The sequence below is a fragment of the Pleurodeles waltl genome, chromosome 11 (assembly GCF_031143425.1).
Source record: "Pleurodeles waltl isolate 20211129_DDA chromosome 11, aPleWal1.hap1.20221129, whole genome shotgun sequence".
Classification (NCBI taxonomy): domain Eukaryota; kingdom Metazoa; phylum Chordata; class Amphibia; order Caudata; family Salamandridae; genus Pleurodeles; species Pleurodeles waltl.
Window position 1 is genome coordinate 942,292,135 of NC_090450.1, and position 22,163 is coordinate 942,314,297.

Below are 22,163 nucleotides of genomic sequence, written 5' to 3' on the forward strand. Positions count from 1 at the left end.
TCGAGGGTACATAGTTCTTATTGAATATGTTTTGTTAATTTTATAAACTTATTTGTAATAAAAGACAAAAATTGCAATTAAATACCTTTATTTTGTGGACATTTGTGAGCTATTTCACCACAAAAATCATTTTTGGATACTGATAGTCCAGTTCTCAAGAAGTGTTTTCACTAAGAAGCAGTCAACATGTGACATGTAATTCTTTACAAAATTCCTTAATAAATAAGCACATTTCTATCAATATAGTTGTAATATTATAGCTTTAATTTCATTGTTAGCTTTTTTCCTTTTTAAACATAATTTGTCCATTTATGGGCTTTCAATCAGTGTTGTTGTTGTTTCACACATCGTTATAATCTCAATGCATTTCCTTGACCATATTCTCCCCTTCTTCAGTGAGTAAGAAATTAGATTATTATTTGGGGCAATGATTGCAGTAGACCAGGATCTAGGTGCTGTTTGAGACTGACCACAGTGGAGAGTGGGTCACAAACACCAACTGAGCTCGTCCTGGTAAAAGATTGTGCCCGCCTCGAATACTTTGGGAGACTCACTGCAGTGACACTAAAAGTTTGGTACGCGACTCTCAGAGCTCTGGACTGGACTGGTAAGATTACCCGAGCTAGTCCACTTTGGGACACAGCCAACCTGGGTGCGCTTGGTAAGCGGAAGGGTTCCACCATATGGAATCTAATTGGCCTGTTAAGGGAGAGAGACCAATGGAATCGGGGGGGGGGGGGGTTGTCCCTTTCCAGGATTTACAAACAGACTATCGCCTAGCCCCAACTGAATACTATTGTTATCTACAAATGTGACACACACTCCAGATGGCACTCACAGGGATGGTGGCCTACTGGGGCCAGCAGACCTTCATGTCTGTGACTGCTTTTACATAAAGCATTTCTTTTTTTTTTAAATGCAGCCCATTTTCCTTAAAGGAAAAACTGATGCATTTAAAAAATAAAAATGAAAAGTTTTCTTTTCATTTTTTGAGAGCAGGCAGTGGTCTGTGGGACCACTGCCTACTCTAAAAAGATATTTTTGCTACCATTCACAAAGCGGAAGAGGTCCCATGGGGACCCGTTCCTGTTTGCGAATGGGTTAGCACCAATTTGAAATTGCTGCTAACTGCGATTGTTTTGTGACCGCAGTCAAAAAACAATCCTACATTGCACTGCGACTCGCAAATAGGAAGGGACCAACCCTTCCTAATTGCGACTCGTAAACCTATTTTGAGATTCGGTAAATAGATTACCGAATCGCAAAATAGGGTCGGTACGTATCAGAAGGCTTTTTCCTTGTCGACAATGGCCCGATTTTGCGAATCGGCCGTTTGCGACAAGAAAAAAGCTACGTACATGTGGCCCTAAGTGTGGTATCTCAGGATGCCCATAACCCCATACTCTGAATATTCTGTTGAGTTCAGAGATGTCATTTCTGGCGGTTTAGGTCAGCCTATTGTTTGCTCCTGAGAGGCACTTCACACCTATTTCACAACTATTTATGGCTGAGCTGCCAAAGGCTTATTCTAATTAGCCTTCTGACTGATCAGACAGGTAAAGTGTAACTTTCTAAAAGTTACTTTCCCTTAATATTTATTAAAATTTCAACTTCACCATTGATTTGGATTCAAATAACTATTTAAAGTAGTTGTATAATTATTTTTTTTATATCTGATCACATTCCTGGGAATCAGTGTTAGTATTTTAAACTGTACTCTGGTTCTCTACAAAGGACAACTAAGTCTACCACAGTGAAAATAGCTTTTTGGGCCTTGTCACTGTAGGGACATGGTAATATTAATTTTCTAGATGTCTCACTTTTAAATACCATGAACCATACTTTGTCACTGCAATGCCCGTATAGGGGTGACATTAATATTTAGGAGGAAGGTTTTCTCCTGCTAAAACAAGTTATTTTGGCATTGTATTGCTTTACACTGCAGCAGTCAGACTGCACAAGGGTGGCCTGAAATTATGTTTGCCCTGCTACTCCAGTAGATGGCATAATAGATGCTGCAGTCCATTAGTGGCATTAAACTTCCAGGCCTCAGGTGCACTTTCTGCCCATATTAGGATCTTGTAAGCAAGTTAAATATGCCAATCAGGAATAAGCCAGTTCAAGCAAGTAAAAAGGGTGGGGTCACAGGTGCTCTACTCCTGAGTAACAGGGGTAAAGTTCACAGAATTCTAAAGCCAGCAGAAATATAAGGTTCAGCAAAGGTGAAAAATCTGGTTGACCATGCTGAAAGGGAGACTTCCTACAGAGGGGAACCCTGTTTCAATTGTAATTTGAATTATCATGTTATATTCGTAGCACATGTGGCTGTAAATACATGTGCTCTGCATACTCCTGCCATCTAGTGTTTGGCTCAGACGTTTGCAACATGTTTTTCTTCAAAGAAGTCTTTTGAGTCATGAGATCCTGGGCTGACTCCCATGAGAGGACTAAGGAGGAAGAAGAGGGCCCAGTCCTTAAAAAGCTGCACCTGGTCCTCAACAAGAGGTAGTAGACTACTGACCTAAAGATTGGGAAACTCACGGTCCCTAAATAGAGGAAAGTAGAGTTCGAAGAGCCTTTAATGATTCTGCCACCCAAGAGGCCTATGGTCAACAAAGGCACCAATTTGCTACTCTCCCCATTACCACACAGCTCACCAGCGCATTCACACTCTTCTGCACATTAAACTACTGGTAGTGTAGATCCTTTTTCCCCAGGGTTGATTTGGAAGGGCCTTCAGATTACCCACAGAGCTGTGATAATCCTTGGGAAGACTATCTACCCACGGGATGACTCCTATTTAGAACTTATCCCTATTAAACCATCCCTGCGGATGACACCACAAGTTATCACAGGTTCATACAAATAGCTGCAACATACCACAAGGTAGACATGCATGTCACCCTTGAAGAGGAGGACTGTTTAATAGAGACTTTATCCAGAACGCAAAGGACCATTCATTATCTACCTTTGGTCAAATCTGTGCTAAAACCGTCAACAGACATTTTTAAGGATCCTGTCAAAATAAGGTTCTTAACTCCTAGGGTACAGAGGAAAGTATAAAGCATCACCCTCCGACCCGCTCTACATTAGGGGGCACCCATCTCTAGATTCCCTAGTGGTAGCTACCACACTGAAACAAGCAGCAGCGCAAGCAACAGGAAATACACCTCCACCTCACAAAGAAAGCAAAAGAATATCTGCTGCGGTGAAGAAGGTGGCTGTGGGCAGCACGAATCATTGGAAGATTGCCAACTCTGTGAGGCAGCTCTCTAGATACAGTAGTGCACAGTGGGTCGAGATGGAAGCTCTCCCTCATCTCAGTATAGGAAAAAAGGGAAGATCTGAAAACTGAGAAGCATATATCTAATGCAACTCTTAAATGTGCACTTGTTGCGACGGACACTTCAGCCAGAGGTGTCAGCTCTGCAATTTTCTTACATAGACATTTGTGGCTGCGTATCTCTGGTTTTAGACCTGAAGTCCAGGAACGCCTGCAAAACGTTTCTTTTGATAGGGAACATTAATTCGACCATCACGGGTCGATGAAATGTTGGGAAAAATGAAAAAGGTCAGCAAAGACAATCGATGCACTAAAAACAGCCACCCCGCATCAGTCACTTTGGAAGCAGCAGGGAAGAGGTGGAGGTTAACCATTCACTGTAGACCAGAGATAAACCTACCGAAGGCAGCAGGAGGTAAACATTTTGGGAGGGGTTCAGATAGAGCAATGTAACCAGGGGCAAAGGTAGAGGTATGCCACCAAATGGTTCCTCCATCACCAAGCAGTGACTTCACATGCCCCCTAACCACACAACAGCTGTTGGGGGTAGATTTCTAGGATTCCAGACACAATGGGCAGACATCACTCCCGACCAATGGGTTCTTCCAATAGTCCAACATAGTTCTTGTCTTTGAACTCCTTTCATCTCCACCAAACATTTCTCCATGCAGACACTTTGTCAGCCCGCAACATCTATATCTTTTGGAGGAAGAAGTAAAGTCACTACTTGGAAAGGGGATGCCGTCAAGCCTGTCCCAAAGTGGTATTTGGGTAGAGGAGTGCATTCCCTATACTTAATTCAAGAAAAAAAGGTTGGGGCACTAACACCTGTACAAGACCGCAGGCCTCTCAACCAGTACATCCTGTCTGCTCATTTTCTTATGGCAATGTTACCCTAGAAAGACATAGAAGCGCCTTTCTTCCTAGTAGAATGTGCTCTGGAGAACTGGTAAGGTCCTTTTAGCTTTTGCATAAATGTTAGGATGCATTTGACTATCCATCTAGCAGTATCATCTTTGGATATTGCATGTCCCTGTCTAGTTTCAGTAAAAGGCACAAAGAATTGTTGCATTTTTCGAAAAGGTTTACTTTTATCATAGTAAGGCTCTTTTTACATTTAAAGTATGAAGTGCTCTTTCTGGTCCTCAGTCTGAGTTGCCAAAGAAAACTGGCAGCTCAGTAGTCTGGTGAGATGAAAGGATGAAAGGAGTTTAGGCAGAAACTTTGGATTGTGTTTTAGGACTACTCTGTCCTGATGCATTTGAAAGATTGTCTCCTGTAGCGTGAGCACTTGCATTTCACTTAGTCTTCTCAATGAGGTAATTGCCAATAGAAAAACAACCTTCCAAGAAAGGTACTGAAGTGAACAGGAATGTAAAGACTCAAAAGGGGGACCCATGAGTCTAGTTCATACCCCATTGAGATTCCATACTGGAACAGGTGGTGTAAGCATCTTTTTGTCATATGTAGTGCTGTCAGATCACATGCACCCACCTACCTCCCTGGAAGTCATCGGTTGTTCCAGATATTGCTCAAATAATTCACATATTCACTTACTTTACATTCACATTGCTTGGCCATCATCATAAGGCATTTGTAGCTCCACTACACTTGTACCTGAGTTGCAGAAACGAATCTGAAGCTGGATCCAATGACCGTACGTATTACTTCGAAGAGAAGGAATCACAGGATCTTGTGACTCTGAAGTCCTCTTCAAAGAAAAACAAGTTGTAAACATCCGAGCTCAACACTACACCGTAGGAGTATGCAGATCATATGGATCTACAGCACTACATGTGACAAATAGATGCTTATGAGGGGAGTCCCATAATCCTTTCAAGGGTTCCCGTTGAAATATAAATTAGTGTCAGTTCCAGCACTGAAAGTAAATGTCTAATTCTATTGTTTGTGATTCAGGAGATTGTATGGTTGAAAGGTTTTAAGACTTTTTCCCAAATCTCTTTAGACTCTCAAACAACATTTGATTATCAATAGTTTGCATCTAATCAGTTCTTCCCACTTCTACGCTACAAAAATTAAACTGCACCTTAAACATCCTGATAGTTGTGTGTTTGGTGTCCTTGCCCTTGGAGCATCTTTGGAAAATTAATTTGATTTCAAAGTTTGCTTTCCAACCAAGTCACAAAATATATGTATATTTTTTTTCTACTAGCAAAACCATTTCAGTCTTTTTGACATCCATTGAGCTTGAGCCTCATCTGCTGTCACTGTGCAGACAGACATTGAGCTATGAGGCGTACCCACCATCAAACCATAAACATAAACTAAGCTTGAGTCTCACCTGTTGAAACATACAGGTGTACTCCGAGGAGTAGGATCCATTCAGTATGTATGTGTTATTTGTATAACGCAAACCTAGCCAAAATGTGCTGGAGCAATGTACAGTGTTGAATGCAAAGATACAATCAACAGGTGCTTGGAGGGGTAGCTGGTTTGTGGACTGTTGCTGCTTCATAGTGAAGTGTTCCTTAAGGAGGTGTCGGAACACAGGTATAGACTAAGCATTTAGCCTCTCATAGTGTGTAGAGACTCCTACATGCTGAGAATATGGTTTGCCAAATGTCAGCACAGGATCTAATGCCGTGCTGTTGGTCTCATCCATTGTTTATTCACATGCATATTGAGCAGGATTCTGTGTCAGGTTTCCCACTGCTGCCATATGTTAAGCTTCTGCTTGAACCATTTAAATAAATAGGCTTATACCAAGTTGCAGGTCCCTTGAGGTACTTAAACTTGACCGTTTATTGAGCGGTCACCTGTTCCCAGTTTCAGTGAGGTGACATACATTGAGCATGGGCTGTAACACTATAATAAGCAGCTGTACTAGGTTCCATGAGAAAACAAAATGTAGGCATATATTGACCATTGATCTGCACCCATTGTTAGTGTTCCGAGAAACACTGAGCTTGTGGCACAACCATAAACATGAAGGCGTACACCAAGCAGTTGGTCCATGCAGTGTAATTCCATGCTTGATGCATGCATATACTGAAGCTGGACTTCATTCATTGTCAATAGAGGTGAATGCTAAGTAGTAATTCCCATTCATTGTGAAAACACAGCCAAACATTGAGCATTGCCCTCCACCTAGTTTCAGTGTGCTAACATTCATTGAGCAAGGGCCCCACCGCTTGGGGGGAAAAAATAAGTAGTCATGCACCAAGAAAATGGGTCCGATCCTGTGTCACCCACAGGCATCCTTTGAGCAGTGGTCCCACATAGTATCAAAATGCACACAGTGCTTTAAACTCATTCTCCTGGTGCTATGAATGCAGTAATCCAATTACAGATGGGCCTAGTGTCTGGTCATTCTTACTCCTGTCTTTATGTTGCCAGGATCAGTTTGCTGTCAGCCCTTGAGTATGCTTTCCGTGAATCCACTCATTTACTGAACATGACAACAATCTCCCAATCCTATACATGCATATCTATACGTTTAAGCCCATACTTGTAGTTGCAAGAGTGAAACTACAAATCCAGGGATGAAAAGTGTTGTTGCATGCAAGTCACGTTTTGCTGAATGTGTTGCATTTGCTATATCTCCATCTAGGCTTGAATTTTCTCACCGTCAATTCTTCTCTGTCTTTGCAGTGCATTTGTTTCAGCGCCCTACGCAAAAATGTTGCTCACACTCACATGCAGCAAATCAGAAGAAACCTGGCTCTGCGACAGCATCAGATCATGGTGAGATTTGTACCCCCTTTATTTGTGTTTCCTTCCCTACGTGTGCTCTTCAGCCACTCCACTTCACAAATAAAGGTTATGTCCCTTGTTACCTTTCACCACGATTACAATTACTCTCTAAAGTCCCACTTACTTTTCCTCCACTTGTTTTGTTTACCATTTAATGACACAAATGATAATATGACACTGCTATTCTTTCAGTCTATAAGCACTGTAAATATTGGGTGCTACTGTTCCTTACCTTAGGATCTCCCTTGATAGTCATGAAGGTAGAATATTGCCGCCTGTGTGCAAGGAGCGTGGAAAACTCCACATCCGTGCAATAGGACATAAATATGGAAGAGGTGAGATATGGCATTATAATATGCTGTTACATCTATATCACATGTGCAGGCTATTTGTTTCTCAGTTTGCACTTTTACTCCTAAGAAAGTATTGTGGCCTCTCCATACAGCTGTACAGCTTGTACCTGAAGGTCAAAGATGTAAAGTTGAATAGAGGAAAATAGTGGTCTGATAGGCAAAATGTATTGTAAATTGAAGCTGATAAGTGCCAGCAACTTCCATATCTCAGCATGCCTGGACTTTCTCATTTCTTTTATCTGACTCGTGGTGAGCAAATATCTGAAAATGTCAGTTTTTTTTCTTACCCAATTTGTTTACCCCATTATGTGAGTTTTATTTACATTGAACTTTCCAATTGCTTGCCTCCTTTTGACTTTTAAAAAATGTCTTAAGCTTTTCCACCTAATTTTTCATATTTTGAATGGTAATTCTGTACAAATTTGTTTACTCTTTGTGTGGTGGTCTTTTGTGGGACAAAAAAGGAAACCTCTTAATCACATAATCTGTACTGTTTGTTCATCACTCTCACACTCCGTAAAGGACTATGAAAGTTGTAAAAAACAAAACCACAGCCTGAAAGACATCACCGGGATTTGCATCAGAGGCAAGCTTGAAGGCATCCTTGGGGGAGGAGAGAAGACATTGCAGGATAGCCAGAGAAGGCTCATCTTTCACTGTGACCAGATCCCCACTCTAAAGGACTTTCACAGGTCCCCTGCTCCAAAGAGACTGTCATCATGATCACTCCTGCCATTTCTGAGACTTCATATCAACCTTCAAGAAGCTGGCGTCAGAGTACAGCACCTTACCAACATGTTGACCATGGACGATTGTCTCCGCTGTAGGGTCGTAGTTGACACGAAAAAGAACACTGAGCACCAAAGACACCAGTGTCAGAAAAGCACCAGTCACAGTCGAGGCCCATGCGTGTGCCATAGTTGGACGTTGAGTCACATCTTTTGACACCGAAGTACAGGTCACATCATTCAGTGTTGAGGCTTTTCTCTCTCGCTGTCCAAATTGGCGTTTTACCATGTGCCTTTGAGAAGGTTAACACCATCTTTGTCACCATCTCCAGTTGCTCCTCCTGTTCCCCGCACATGGCTAAAGATGAAGATCCTAGCTGAGGATCCTCTTCAAGATGTCAGGTTCTTTAGAATATTCTAGAGTCGCAGGGTTCAGACTTCTGATATCCTGGCGCAAAGGACTCATTAGCCAGTGTGCCAAACAGAAACACAAAAACAGTTGGACTGCAACCCCATACACAACCCACTAAGCAATGTTTTCATAAGATCTGTTTCAGATAATCTTCATTCCCATGAGACGTGACAGGGATGCCTAAACACTAAATCCTCTTTCACAAAGGAACAGCATAGTGAACGATGGATCACTAGAAAACGGAATGTACATTTTACAATATTTGTTTTAAAAATAAAAACTTGATTTAGTGCACACAATATAAGCTTTTACCACAGTGAAGATAACATTAAGGCAGCAAGGACGTTTGAGTAACATGATCAGTACTGCCATGTACTCTATGGCACTATTACCCCTGTTTACTACTTATAAGCACTATACTAGTTCTAGCACATTAGTAGCCCATTATTATAAAAAGTCTATTGTGGGTTTCAAAGATAGTTCACATCCTCATACCTGATTCCAGAACAATAAGTTTTATTTTCAGCTCAGAAATGCAACGGTGGGTGCTTCTTCTCATTCAGCAATGCTACCAGCCAGACAGCTATTGAAGATAACTGCTTCCCAGCTCCAGTTAAGAGGGGTATGCACCTGTCATAAGGCCCTATAGGACCCGGGTTGGTCACCCCCTGTTTTAGCTTAGTTTTTTTGTTCATGTTTTATTTAAATTTTATTCATTTTAGTAAGGCTGATTTTCGGCGATGGCTTTTACATATTTTATCCTTTTTCTTTTATTCTAGGAAAACAAAAAACATGCTGCTTATTTAGTTAGCCTTTGTATGACATAAAATCAGTACTTTATGTGCAAGTCTATGGAACGCTCTACACAATATGCTGACTTGTGTTGTCTGTTCAGGAGACCGCTTCTATCAACTAGGCACAGCATTGCATTGGAACTGTATGTTCAATTGCATGTGTAGCTGTAGATATACATGCTGTGCATAAGCTCTCCATCTAGTGTTTGGTTCGGAAAAGTACAACTTGTTTTTCTTCGAAGACGCTTTTCGAGTCACGGAGTGACTCCTCCTCCTCGTAATACTCTGCATGGGCATCGAGTTCTTTGTTAGATGGTTTCTCTCCGCGGTCGGGTTTGGACAGGTGTTCCTCTCACCCTGAGTTCTCGGCTTGATACAGTCCAAAACAGTGTTCTTTCCATCTTTATATCATTGTTGGTATTGTTTCAATCGCGTATTCTTCCATACTTTCTCTTTCGGTTCCATTTTACACCCAGAATCGAATTTCAGCCCTTCGTGGCAGGCGCGGCCCTCTCGGGCTCTCTTTGGGCCTACCTCTTCCACATGGTATTTAACTATGCAGTCCTAATGCACTGGACTCCATTTCGGTTTTGCCATCAATGCCACTCAAAATTTCCACACTCTGACCACCACCAGGTGTGTAATTTGTGTTTTTCCCCCCGACCACAACGAGCAGACCTGCAAAGCTTGCCGTTCCTTTCGATCAAAAAATACACTTAGAGATTGGAGAGCTTGTCAGATTGAAATGGCGTCTCGAACTCCAAATGACACACCGGACATCTTCAGCAACGAGCATGCGCAAGAAGAGTTGGAGCAGGAGGAGGCCTTCTCTATTCAAGACTCGGACTCTGATGTACAATCTGACATAGAGAGTCAACCGTTGCAATCAGCGCAAGCAAGACCCCTTCACCATCGACCAGAGCAACATCAAAAGAGTTCACTGGTGTGCCACTGCCTTCCAGCCATGTTCGGAGCTGAGAAACTCATTTGGATGCCCCGCCTTCTGGTGTGGCACCGAAAAAAGCCAAAGAGAATTCTTTGGCATCAACATTCAGCACCTCTTCTTTGGATCCGACGTGATCGAAGATACATGGTGCTTCGGTGCTGGCTACTTCGGTACCGACCACTTTGGCACCGAAAAAGAATAAAACATCTATCCACAGTTTTGGCACCGAAACATCCCAGGCACAAAAGACTTCAGAACTGGAAATCTTAAAAAAGATTTTCAGAGAGTCTCTAACCTCCACCCCTTCACTGGTGGAACCAATTTTGGAAGTTATGGATGCACATCAGCGCCGACTTCAAATTCAAGAGGGAACAGGGTGGATTATAAAATCACCTCATCCTCCTTTAAAGAGGAAACTGACTTTCCAAGAGGCTCTTGATTCCGCTCCGCCTCCAAAAAAGACTACAAAAGAAAAAACTCCTTTCTTACTCAACCCTCTCCACCTCCACCAACATCCCCCACTCCTTTGGGGTTCACACCATCAAATTCACCACTTGGTGGGGCTCATGATTTAGGGGATACATTAGATGATCAAGACCCATAGGATGCATATGATCCGGGTCCCATTACACCTAATGATCCCGATCTCTACCCAGCTAGACCTTCACCACCTGAGGATTCCACCTCATATCAACAGGTTATAGTGAGGGCAGCAGCATATCACCATGTACATATGTACACAGATCCAATAAAAAGCATTTTTTATTTGACACCCTTGGCGCAACACATAAGGAAAGTTAATTTATTTCAATGCTTCCAGGCATGCTCAGGCACACAGACAAAATATTTAAAGAGCCTGTTAGATCAAGGATTATCACTCGGAGTGGATAATAAATACAGGGCAGCACCCACTGACCCTTTATTTATAAAAGCACAAATCCACCAGACTCTATTGTTGCTTCCGCTGCTTGCAAAAGGCCTAATAGCCAATCAACAGGAGACACACTTCCTCCTGATAAAGAAAGCAAAAAATAAGATGAAGCAGGCAAGAGTGGCAGTTCCAGTGGTGGATTGCTAATGGACAGGCGTTGTTATCCCGGTATAATAGAGCTCACTGGGATGCCATGGAAGAGCTTTTACAATACCTCCCGGAGGAACATTGTAAAAGGGGTGTAGAAATTGTAACTGAGAGACAAACAATTTCAATTTCAATTTCAAACAATTCCATTAGATGTGCGCTTGATGCTGCTGGTACCGTTGCACGCAGTGTTAACACCAGCATCATCATTAGGCAACATGCCTGGCTCAGATGCTCAGGCTTTAAACCAGAGGTACAACAGGCAGTTTGAACATGCCCTTTAACAAAGAGCATTTGTTTGGGTCACAACTGGATACCTTACTTGAAAAAGTAAATAAAGACAAACTGCCAAAGCTATGGGAGCACTCCAACCTAGCACACACAGGGGTACTTTTTGTCAGACAGGTTTTTCAATGGGCTTTCGGTTATCATTTCAGGAACCGTCTTCCACTCAAACAAAGCCAGCCTCTCAATACACCATAAGTTATTTTAGAGGTTCCTATAGAGGCAGCAGTACCTAGAGAAGAAGAAGCTGTCTACATCTAGAGGCTCCTCATCCGCAACTAAGCAATGATTTCCACCAAATCCTACCAGCTCACACCACTTCTGTAGGCAGAAGGGTGCAACATTTTTACCCACAATGGTCTTGCACTACCACAGATCAATGGGTACTTCACATTATCCAAAATGGTTACTGTCTGGAGCTCACTTCCACTCCACCAAATATACCCTCTCCTACTCACGGACTCTCACAAGATCATCTCACTCGTCTCAAAGAGGAAGTACATTCTCTTCTTCTTAAGGGGGCGATAGAACTAGTACTATTATAATACCAAGGAACAGAAGTCTACTCCCTGTATTTCCTAATCCCCCAAAAAAGATGGGTCTCTCATACCAATATTAGATCTCAGACCTTTAAACCACTACATCCTATCAAATCACTTCCATATGGTCATTCTTCAGGATTGTAATCCCCTTCTACAACAAGGCGTCTTCATGACAGCGTTAGACCTAAGATTCGTAGTTTCAGGAAAACATTACCAATTCAAAGTCTGTCCCTGGGAGATACTCCATTCGGAGTCACAGCCACTCCTAGAGTACTCACAAAATAACTCGCGGTAGTCGCAGCACATCTCAGAAGACAACAAATTCATGTCTTTCCTCATTTGGACGATTGGCTCATCAAAGCCAATTCATTCACACAATGTCAAAGCCACACTCAACTCACAATTCGTCTCCTACACTCGCTGGGGTTCACCATAAATTACCTCAAATCTCATCTGCACCTTCTCCAAATACAGCCCTATCTAGGAGCTACCCTCAACCCACAATTCGGTCTAGTGTTTCCCAGCTCAGCCCGAGTTCAGGCTTTTCAAACAATGATTGCAACATTAACAGAGAACCAAACATACACAGTAAGAAGTGTTATGAAACTTTTAGGGATGATGGCATCTTGTATTGCCATCGTACCTAATGCAAGACTTCATATGCATCCTCTTCAAAAATGTCTCTGTCGTCAGTGGTCTCAGGCGCAGGGTTGGATGGAAGATCTAGTGTTGTTGGACCGCCATACTTATCGATCACTATCACAACGGACACCTCAGACTGGTTGGGGAGCTCATCTCAGGGGATATGGGACAGCACTCAACGGTCTTTCCACATCAATTACCTGGAACTGCAGGCAGTATTCCTAGCAATGAAAGTGTTCCTTCCACATTTACAACACAAGATAGTTTGGTACTTACAGACAACATGACTGCCACGTACTATCTTCAAAAACGGGGGGGGACACAAATCTCATCAACTGTCCTATCTTGCACAAATAATATGGAAATGGGCAATTAATTACCACATTCACATAGTGGCACAGTATCTCCCAGGGACAGACAATCAATGCAGCAACAAGTCCATGAGTGAGAACTCCACCCACAAGTCCTTCACCAGTACTTTCAAAAGTGGGGAACACCTCAAAAAGAGCTGTTCGCCATATATCAAACCAAGAAAAGCCCAAACTTCGCTTCCAGGTACCCACACCCTCAATCCAAAGGCAATGCTCTATGGATGAGATGGTCAGGGATATTTGCTTATGCTTTTCCCCCCTCTCCCGCTCATGCCCTTTCAGCTCAAACAATCTTCCCTCAACATGATCCTGGTGGCTCCTACATGGGCACGTCAACCATGGTTCACAACACTTTTAAAACTCTCAGTTGTTCCACATCAAAAACTTCCAAATAGACCAAACCTTTTGACACAGACAGGGTCAAATAAGACATCGGAATCCCGGATCCCTCAACCTAACGATATGGCTCCTGAGGTCATAGACTTTGATTATTTACAATTTCCACAGCAATCGATGGATATTCTTAAACAAGCACGCAAACCCACAACTAGACAAAATGGAAACGTTTTGTTTACTATTGTGTTTGATTGACCCTCTCAAGCCTACAGTACCAGACATTGTATGTCATCTGCTACATTTACAAAATGCAAATATAGCTTACACATCCATTTGTCTACATTTAGCAGCCATAGTTGCATATCTTCAAAACAGACAGCATATTTCTTTGTTTAGAATTCCAGTTTTCAAAGCATTTATGGAAGGACTCAAAAGAATAATTCCACCAAGAATTCCTCCTGCTCCTTAGAATCTTAACATTGTACTCACAAGGCTTATGGCTCCACCTTTTGAACCATTTCACTCCTGTTCTCTACAGTTCCTCTCATGGAAAGTAGCTTTTTTAAAGTAGCTTTTTTTAGTCGCTGTCACCTTCCTTAGACATGTCTGTGATCTCCAAGCTTTAACCTTGGAAGAACATTTATTTCAAATTCATAAACAAAACATTGTGTTAAGAACAAATCCAAATTCCCCTCAAAAAGTAGTTTCACAATTCCATATCAATCAGACAATAGAATTGCCATTTTTCTTTCCACATTCAGATTCTGTGGCAGAAAGAGCTCTACATACTCTTGATGTTAAAAGGGCTCTTATGTATTACATAGCTAGAACAAAAGAGTTTAGGAAAACAAAACAACTTTTTGTGGCTTTTTCATTGCCACATAAAGAAGAGCCTATATCTAAACTAACTATAGCTAGATGGATAGTCCAATGTATTCAAACTTGCTATTGTAAAGCCAAATGACAATTACCTGTACCACCTAGAGCACACTCCACTAGGAACAAAGGTGCATCTATAGCATTTTTCAGGTAACATACCTATAGCAGATATTTACAAAGCAGCAACATAGTCTACACCACATACATTTACTAAACATTATTGTGTAGATATCTTTGCATGCAACAAGCAAATGGTGGACAAGCTGTACTCAAAACACTCTTCTAACCAATTGCAACTCCTGCACGCAAGCCACCATTTTATAGAGGGACTGCTTTACAGTCTATGCACAGCATGTGCATCTACAGCTACACATGCCATCAAATGGAAAATGTTACTTACCAGTACACATCTGTTTGTGGCATGTAGTGCTGTAGATTCACATGTGCCCTCCCTTCTCCCTGGACGCATGTGGATGTTACAATTTATTAATATGTAAATATTGTACATATGTAGATACATTGCATGGACATCTTTTCTATTCTACTCTCTATTTTCACTACTTCACTCTCCCGCCTGCAGAGAAACAGTCTAATAAAGGACTCAATGCCCATGCGCAGTATTTCCGACAGGAGTCACTCGATCCCATGACTCGAAAAGCTTCTTCGAAGAAAGACAAGTTGTACTACTCTGAACTCAACACTAGATGGCAAGCTTAGGCACAGCTTGTGAATCTACAGCACTACATGCCACGAACAGATGTCTGCTGGTAAGTAACATTTTCCTTCCAATGTGGTATGGTTTATTAAATAAACGGTGCACTTACCCAGGGACGGTAGAGGGCATTGCAGCTACGACTACCCTGGGATGCACCCTGTGTGACGTGCAGCTCCTCAGGTGCTGATCTGCTAGCTTCCCGAGAGGATTGCCATCTAAACCACAGGCTGATTCCTGACACTCTTTCCAGGTATGGAGCTAATCCCTTAGATTGGGCCAGGCAGAGGGTTACAACTGCTATGCTCACAGAGTAGGCATAGGGTTAGGTAGGAACCTCTAGCACATCTAGAACTACATACATCATGGTTGGATTGTTCATCTTCTTTACTATGTTCGTAATGCTGATTGCTTTACTTTGTTTCATCTGCCTAATTATCGCAGCTCACTCTTGAAATGCTAGATTGCGATTGTTTTCAATAAATGTATTGAACACTTATCTTGCATCTTTTTGTCTTGCCTTTGCATGCATGAGTAATAGTATGAAAGGGGTACTATCTGTTTCCACGGCTCCCCTGGGGAGTTGGAGTGTCATGTTCAGGTTGCCATAATCACCTTTTACACCTGTGGGGTTGGAGGGTTCGGGTGAGGCACTGTGAGCTAGCCAGGAGTTAGGTCAGCAGTTACCAACTGCATCAATAGACTCAGTCTTCCACACTTTGCCGTTCTGCCGTCCTAAACATGCATTCCTGTTACCAAAGAAGGAACTGCATAACACAGCTGTGTCTGTCTTTCTGTTGCCTGGCATGAAGATTTCTGACTTTTAGCTCTTTGTGCCTAGATTTCATAGATTATTCAGGGCTTTGTTGCAAACCTTTAGAATAAACTCTCAGTCTGTGTTCTCTTGAAGAGACAAAAAATTTAACATTTATTAACCTTCTAGAAACTCTACATTTCATAATAATGATATAACATAAAAATAATCAAAAACAATGATTAAATCCTGCAAATATATTCATGTGATAGTATTTGCAGAAAGAGAGTAATATGAAAAACGATAGGCACCTGATATAATCAAACACATTAATTTTTTATTTATTACTAGCACACATTGTTTGTAGAAGGGGATTTCATGCCCTAAAAAGGGAAGAAAAAACATATTTACTACAAGGAACCTCTGATACTTTTGACTGGATTTGTTGTCACTTTGTCAATACCTAATGTGCCTTTTCTTCACCTTTTTTCAAGGATGTCTCCAAATAAACCCACTGGGTTCAAACCTTGTGGAGTCTGTCATCGACAGATGTTGGTGACAGACCCCAACTTGGTGTATCTGTGGTGCCTGGAGAAGGGACCACCACTCCGTTTGGTGTGCGGAGTGTAGTACCATGAACTTAAAGGCAAACCGCGAGTGGGCCATGAAGCTCTTGGCCACTCGCCATGGGACTCTGCACCGCTCGAGATCCTGTTGTGCGGGAGGTCTCTGGACTGCTTCTGTAGTTGGTTGTGTCTGTCATCATCTCACTCCTGGACTTCTTCAGCTAAGTCCCATTTAAAGAGAAGTCGAGGCTGTCTCAAACATTCTTCACGTTGCTCGTATTCTTTGGGCGAACAATACCCTAAATCCAGGCCCCCGCTCTCCAGTTATTCCATTGTCAAACTGGGTCTGCTCTGCGCTTCCCCGGGTTTCCTGTGAGTCCTCATTTTTGGGCAGCCAGACCCATTTGGAGTGCCCTCGGGCCCAATCTGTTTAAGATGTTCTTTGACTGGTGCTTCGCTTGCGTGTCTGCCCTCTGCACCAGTCTACCCCTCAGGATCCGTTAGTGGATCCATATCAGCCACGGCTGCGACATCGCAACCTTAGGAGGACTGCTTAGTGGTGCCACTCTGTGTCGTTGACACCATCATGAGTCCCAACTGCATAACTGAGCCAGGCTGGCATCACACAATACTGTTTTCAATGATGAGCACGCCCACATAGTCTTCACTTCAGATGAAGCCCTATTTCCCTGAAATGCCCTCTGAGTAACATTAATGAAGGGGACCTGAGAATATCTTATGGCTATTCTGACCCCTAGCAGAGTCCATTGTCAATGACTACTGGTATGAGGGGGCTCACTAGTGTTTTCAACAAGAAAAAGGATCAAGCATTTGAAGGCCTAGTGGGAAGGGTTACAGAGAGTTGGGCCTGTGACCTGTCACACCATTCACAACCGGTACGAGGACCTTGCTGATGAGACTGGTCTGGACACCTCACTAGACATTGGTCTTCTCTCTCCTCCCACAGTGGCTGTATAGCATGGAGCTTCTTTTGTGATGGTGGCTCGGAAGGTGGCTGAGGTCCTGGACCTAAAACTGCCCACGATCGAGGTGAAGACCAAGGTCTTGAAAGAGGTGCTTCAGCCTGGAGTATTTCCTTCAGAACCCTTATTACCTGTTAATGAAGCCCTTACCATTGCCCCACTCCTGGGGCCCCAGCCTTCCTCTCAACCTCTTGGATTACTCCTGGTGCGTTCCATACCTCACCACCAGAGATGGAATGGAACAGGCTGTATACCTTCTGCTAGAGGATTTTTTCTTTCTCCAGCCTAACACTGCGATCCCTGAACACCACATGCTTATTGGGGCATTATTCCCATACTGTGTGTTATGAGGTGCACAAGTGCTAATTATGATTCTAGATGAGGCCCGGACCATACTCACCCAAGCTACTGGTGATGGAAGAGAGCCATTGCTTCGATTGTGGCTCTCCCGCATCATGCCTTGTTGAGGAATACTGGCTTTTTAGCGAAGTCCAGGAATCCCTTATAAGCATGCCCCTCAATGAGACTCACCTCTTTGGTAATAAGACTGACTCGGTCTTGGAAAGATTCAAGGATAGTGGGGCCACTGTCAGGTCATTAGGGCTCACTGTGGGCCCGTGACAGCTGCATTCCACCATGTGTCCCTTCCAGGGATAGAATAGGCGTTATCAGCTGCGTCGATTTGGCCGCAGCTCCCACAAGTCGCGTGGGTCTGAATCCAGAGGTCTGACCAATCCGCTAACCCAAGGACAGCACACAGTCAAACCCTCCTTAATATGCCCTTGCTCCAGCATGGGCATCTGGTTGCTGGCTGAATCCGGCACAATCTAACCCAATGGTGGAAGATCACTTCAGACAACTAGGTGCTTCAGATTGTCCAACAGGTTTATGCTCTCCCTTTCCAACAGATCCCAGCACCACTTCTTGATACTGGAAGAGGCATAGAAGACATGCATGTTGACATGAGGGTCTAGGAGGCTACAATACCACCTGCATTGCAGCAAGGAATCTGCTCATGCCATGTTCATCTTCTCTGTGCCTGCTTATGTGGGTGAAAAGAGCCAGTGGTCCGACTCGGCAGGGAGGTCAAGACAATGTTTGGGTGTGTGAACTAATATTTCAAATGCTGGGTACAGGGCTATAGAGGGAACCAAGATTGTCTTTTCTAGGAGTTACTCTTGAAGTGGAGGTTGCTTGACACACTAAAGTAATGTCCCTGTGACTGGTCTTGTCATGCATACCACCACATTGGGCCAGATCCAGCTGTAATTCAGTAAGGAGGATATGGGTTGTGTTCTCCATGAATACTATATATTTTTGCATTGCATACCACATTGCAATTGACATTGGTGATTCTTATAGGGTATGAATGGGATGGACTGTGGTCAAAACCCTATTGGTGCCCACTATACACAAGTAATGGCTTCTGGCCAAACCCTGTAATTAATGTTCGAAGTATCATAGGTCACACTTGCATGGAGGATGCCCATGGTATATTCTTCTACCATGCCCTATGCACATCATATATATTGCCACTTGTTAATCTTATATGTAGAATGCACAGGGCATGGCCTTCGGTCAATCCGAGTGCTAGCTTTATAGGGAGGGATATGGTAGACCTGTGTGTTTTCTGCACAGGATACAGCTTTCGGTTATGTCCCATTCCATTACGTACAGCAGCACAGGGAATACATGATGGTCTTAAGCCTTGTAAACTGTGTGCTACATACAGTGCCCATTGGGCACTTATGTAAAGCCTAAACATAATGTTCTTTGACCATAATATATGCCTCCTGTATGTAGACATTGGGCATAAAGGACAGAGCCTCGGGCCATATCCAGTATATTGCACCAACAGAGCATTTCCTTCCATCTTGACCTTGAGGTTCTCTATGCAATGGCTTAAAGTACATAAGCACATTACGGGCAAAATTGACCATGTCCTTTCTCCAGTGCATTAGATTTCCATTTTTGACATGAGGCCTTGTCATTTATGTAATTTGTCATGCCATTTGTGTCGGATATGCATTTCAGAAGGAGGAAAGCTAAAACTGGTGCATTTTCGGTGTTTTTACATCATAGTCAGAAAGTGAAGTTAATGGATGTTTTTTTCCCTTGGAATTTATATTTTTGTTATAACGTAGGCTAGCGTGGGATCTTAGTAGAGAGCTATAACATCTCCTTATCAAAGGTTTTTCAGTAAATGTCTTTTTATTTTGTTATTATCCTTTTGGTGTGCTGCCAGCAGTTTCTTTTGAGCATGACTTGCGACCCCAGCGTTTACAACACAGAGGACCTGTCTTTTGCCTTAGCATTATAGCCATGTGTACATTATGTGAAGTGCATGGCCTGTGACATGTCCTGCAAATACTGAATGGAGAGCTTCGCCACTGGCTATACCTTGCCCCCAGTAATCATTTTTGCAGAACCTTGTCCAGTCTGAATGCATGAGGAGGGTTCTGGGTGGAGGTGGGACACACTATACTTTTGCTGTGTCCTAAGAGCATGACTATAGGGCTCGGGTACGGTTAAGTTGTGGCCCAAGATCAGTACATTTAAACAAATATATAATTACAAAACCTATGAATCTGTCTGAAAAAAAGCTATAAATACATGTTACAGTTCTCTAAGATTACTTCCTAACTATTGTTGTAATACGTCCTTATGAATTCCCTGAAAAAAAGATCAATGAAAGGGATAATATGGACACAATCAAAACCTAAACAACAATTACATTTCCCAGTCATGAATAGCTGGTCAACAATAACTACTCCACCCATTCCACAATGCACTGCTCATGACCCACCGATAACATCACCTATGCCATGATCAATGGCTTCGACAGTGCAGGCCATACCATCTGTGCCTATCTATGTAGCGTGTATAAGAAATGTCCAAGGACATGCTTTGCATGCCCAAAGTTCCCATATTTAGAGAACATGGTGCATTTTGTTATTTCCTATATGTAGGTATAGCCTGTGGCCTGGCATGTAGCTTGCATGCTATATACAAACTTTGCTTTAGATTGTTGTATGTACTGTGCACACCCTGTGCCCTGTCCTGTCCATACAACAACAGTGCTTCATGAGGAATTCTTCAAGTAATGCTTCTAAATATGTCCATAGTTTTTTTTAAAGTACCTACCAAAGAAATTATTAAACAAGTAACATCAGATAGCCCAGAGTTAGCAAGTACAGATTTGTGTATGAATTTACGTAGACGTCATTGATTTCGTAGTGTTTGCAATAACAAAATCGGTGCATTGCACATGAAAAGTGACAAGCGTGTTAAGCAGAAGTGTCCATTATAAATAGGGCTTCTGGTTTGATGGTATTTATTTTATTTAAAGTTTCCGTGTTTATCCGTATTTACTTTTTGGCCATCTTATTAGTATTTATCCATATTAATGTTTTTGTTCTGAGAATAAATGGAGCCATTACATTTATTTAACTGCTAAACATGCACTCATGCCTTTGGCATTTTAGCAAAATAAGCGGCCAAATATAACAAAACACTACACTGAGAGGTACATTTTAGCATTATATACAAATATAGATCAACATAAGCTTGTAGTTAAGGAAATAACATCATGTTGTTTAATACCCCAGGCTGCCCACCTGCTCAGCCTTTGACCTGGAGTTCATGAAGGACAGGATGGAGAGTAACTCACAAGAAGCACAATTTTCTGTATTTTTCCGCTTTTAAAAATAGATACAGACAGGGAACCCATTGTTTCTGTCTGCATTTATCTGTGAATATCAGTGACAACAGGGAGCCTTCATTTTAAATAATTATGTTATAGCTGTATGTTATATTCAGAGTCTGAGACAGACGTATTAAGGCACCGAAGGCCACAAATCATGTTAAGCAGGCCAAGAGATAAGTAGCATTAAGGGTTCAACCCAATAACTGTAATATTAATGTCAACTTGCATGGCTGGGTTTTCATCAGGGCTATGAGGCACATTAATCGCCTTTGTTGAAAAGTGATGCCACTGAGTCTGAGAAAGAAGCACAATCAAATGTGAAAGTAAGTCTTTGGGCTGCCAGTATGCCGTCTACAAGCAAGAAGTCCAGATATGCCACTTACCATAGAGAGGAGGTAATCAGAATAGGTTTAATCAAACTGTATTTGTGCAACACAATGTTCTGCCAATAAAGAAAGGAGAAGATGCAACATAATATAACCTCTCACCAGTTTACTCTATAAAGGTGGCCACTGTAAGGGTGTTACTGGATTTCTAAGAAGTGCAGATTTGCTGCTTCTGGATCAAAAATGAATAAACCATAATAAAGAGGGAAACTATTTGGAGTGAGTTTAACTGAACTTTGTGCACATTTTATCGTAAAAGTGGTGGAATGTGTGACCCCGTTTACTCACCACAAGCATGTATTGGTCCAGGGATGCAAAAGATCGCCTTGATTGCTACAAAATATCAGAAACAGGGTGATTAGGATTGCAGCCGTAAACAAACAACGTTCACCAAGTAGCAGAGAGCTGAGGCACTTATGCCTGTTTAGCTGCTATGTCTGCTGAGCTGCAAGATGCGCGTGCAGACACGGTGCTCCTTAGTTTACGCTTGGAGGCACTTGGGCATGCACGCCCTCAAGAGGGTGCCAAATCGCAGACACGGAATAGATAAATGGTGATATAAGCTTCCACAGTATCTAAAAGCATGGAGGATGCAAATCTATAAAAGTGACAGATTAAAAAGAATTTTACTATGTAGAAAATCTAGATAAACATTTTGAAAGGCGCCAAAGACATAGAAATAATCTATGGACT

At 42.4% G+C, this 22,163-nt stretch overlaps 1 protein-coding gene across 1 annotated transcript in view; it reads left to right on the forward strand.

Moving 5' to 3' along the window:
- Positions 1 to 22,163, forward strand: part of SFI1 (SFI1 centrin binding protein) — a 328,160-nt gene that overhangs the window by 133,907 nt on the left and 172,090 nt on the right. Inside the window, exon 11 of the mRNA XM_069215083.1 lies at positions 6,896 to 6,988. Coding sequence (XP_069071184.1) covers positions 6,896 to 6,988 — 93 coding nt within the window. The remainder of the gene's footprint in view (positions 1 to 6,895; positions 6,989 to 22,163) is intronic.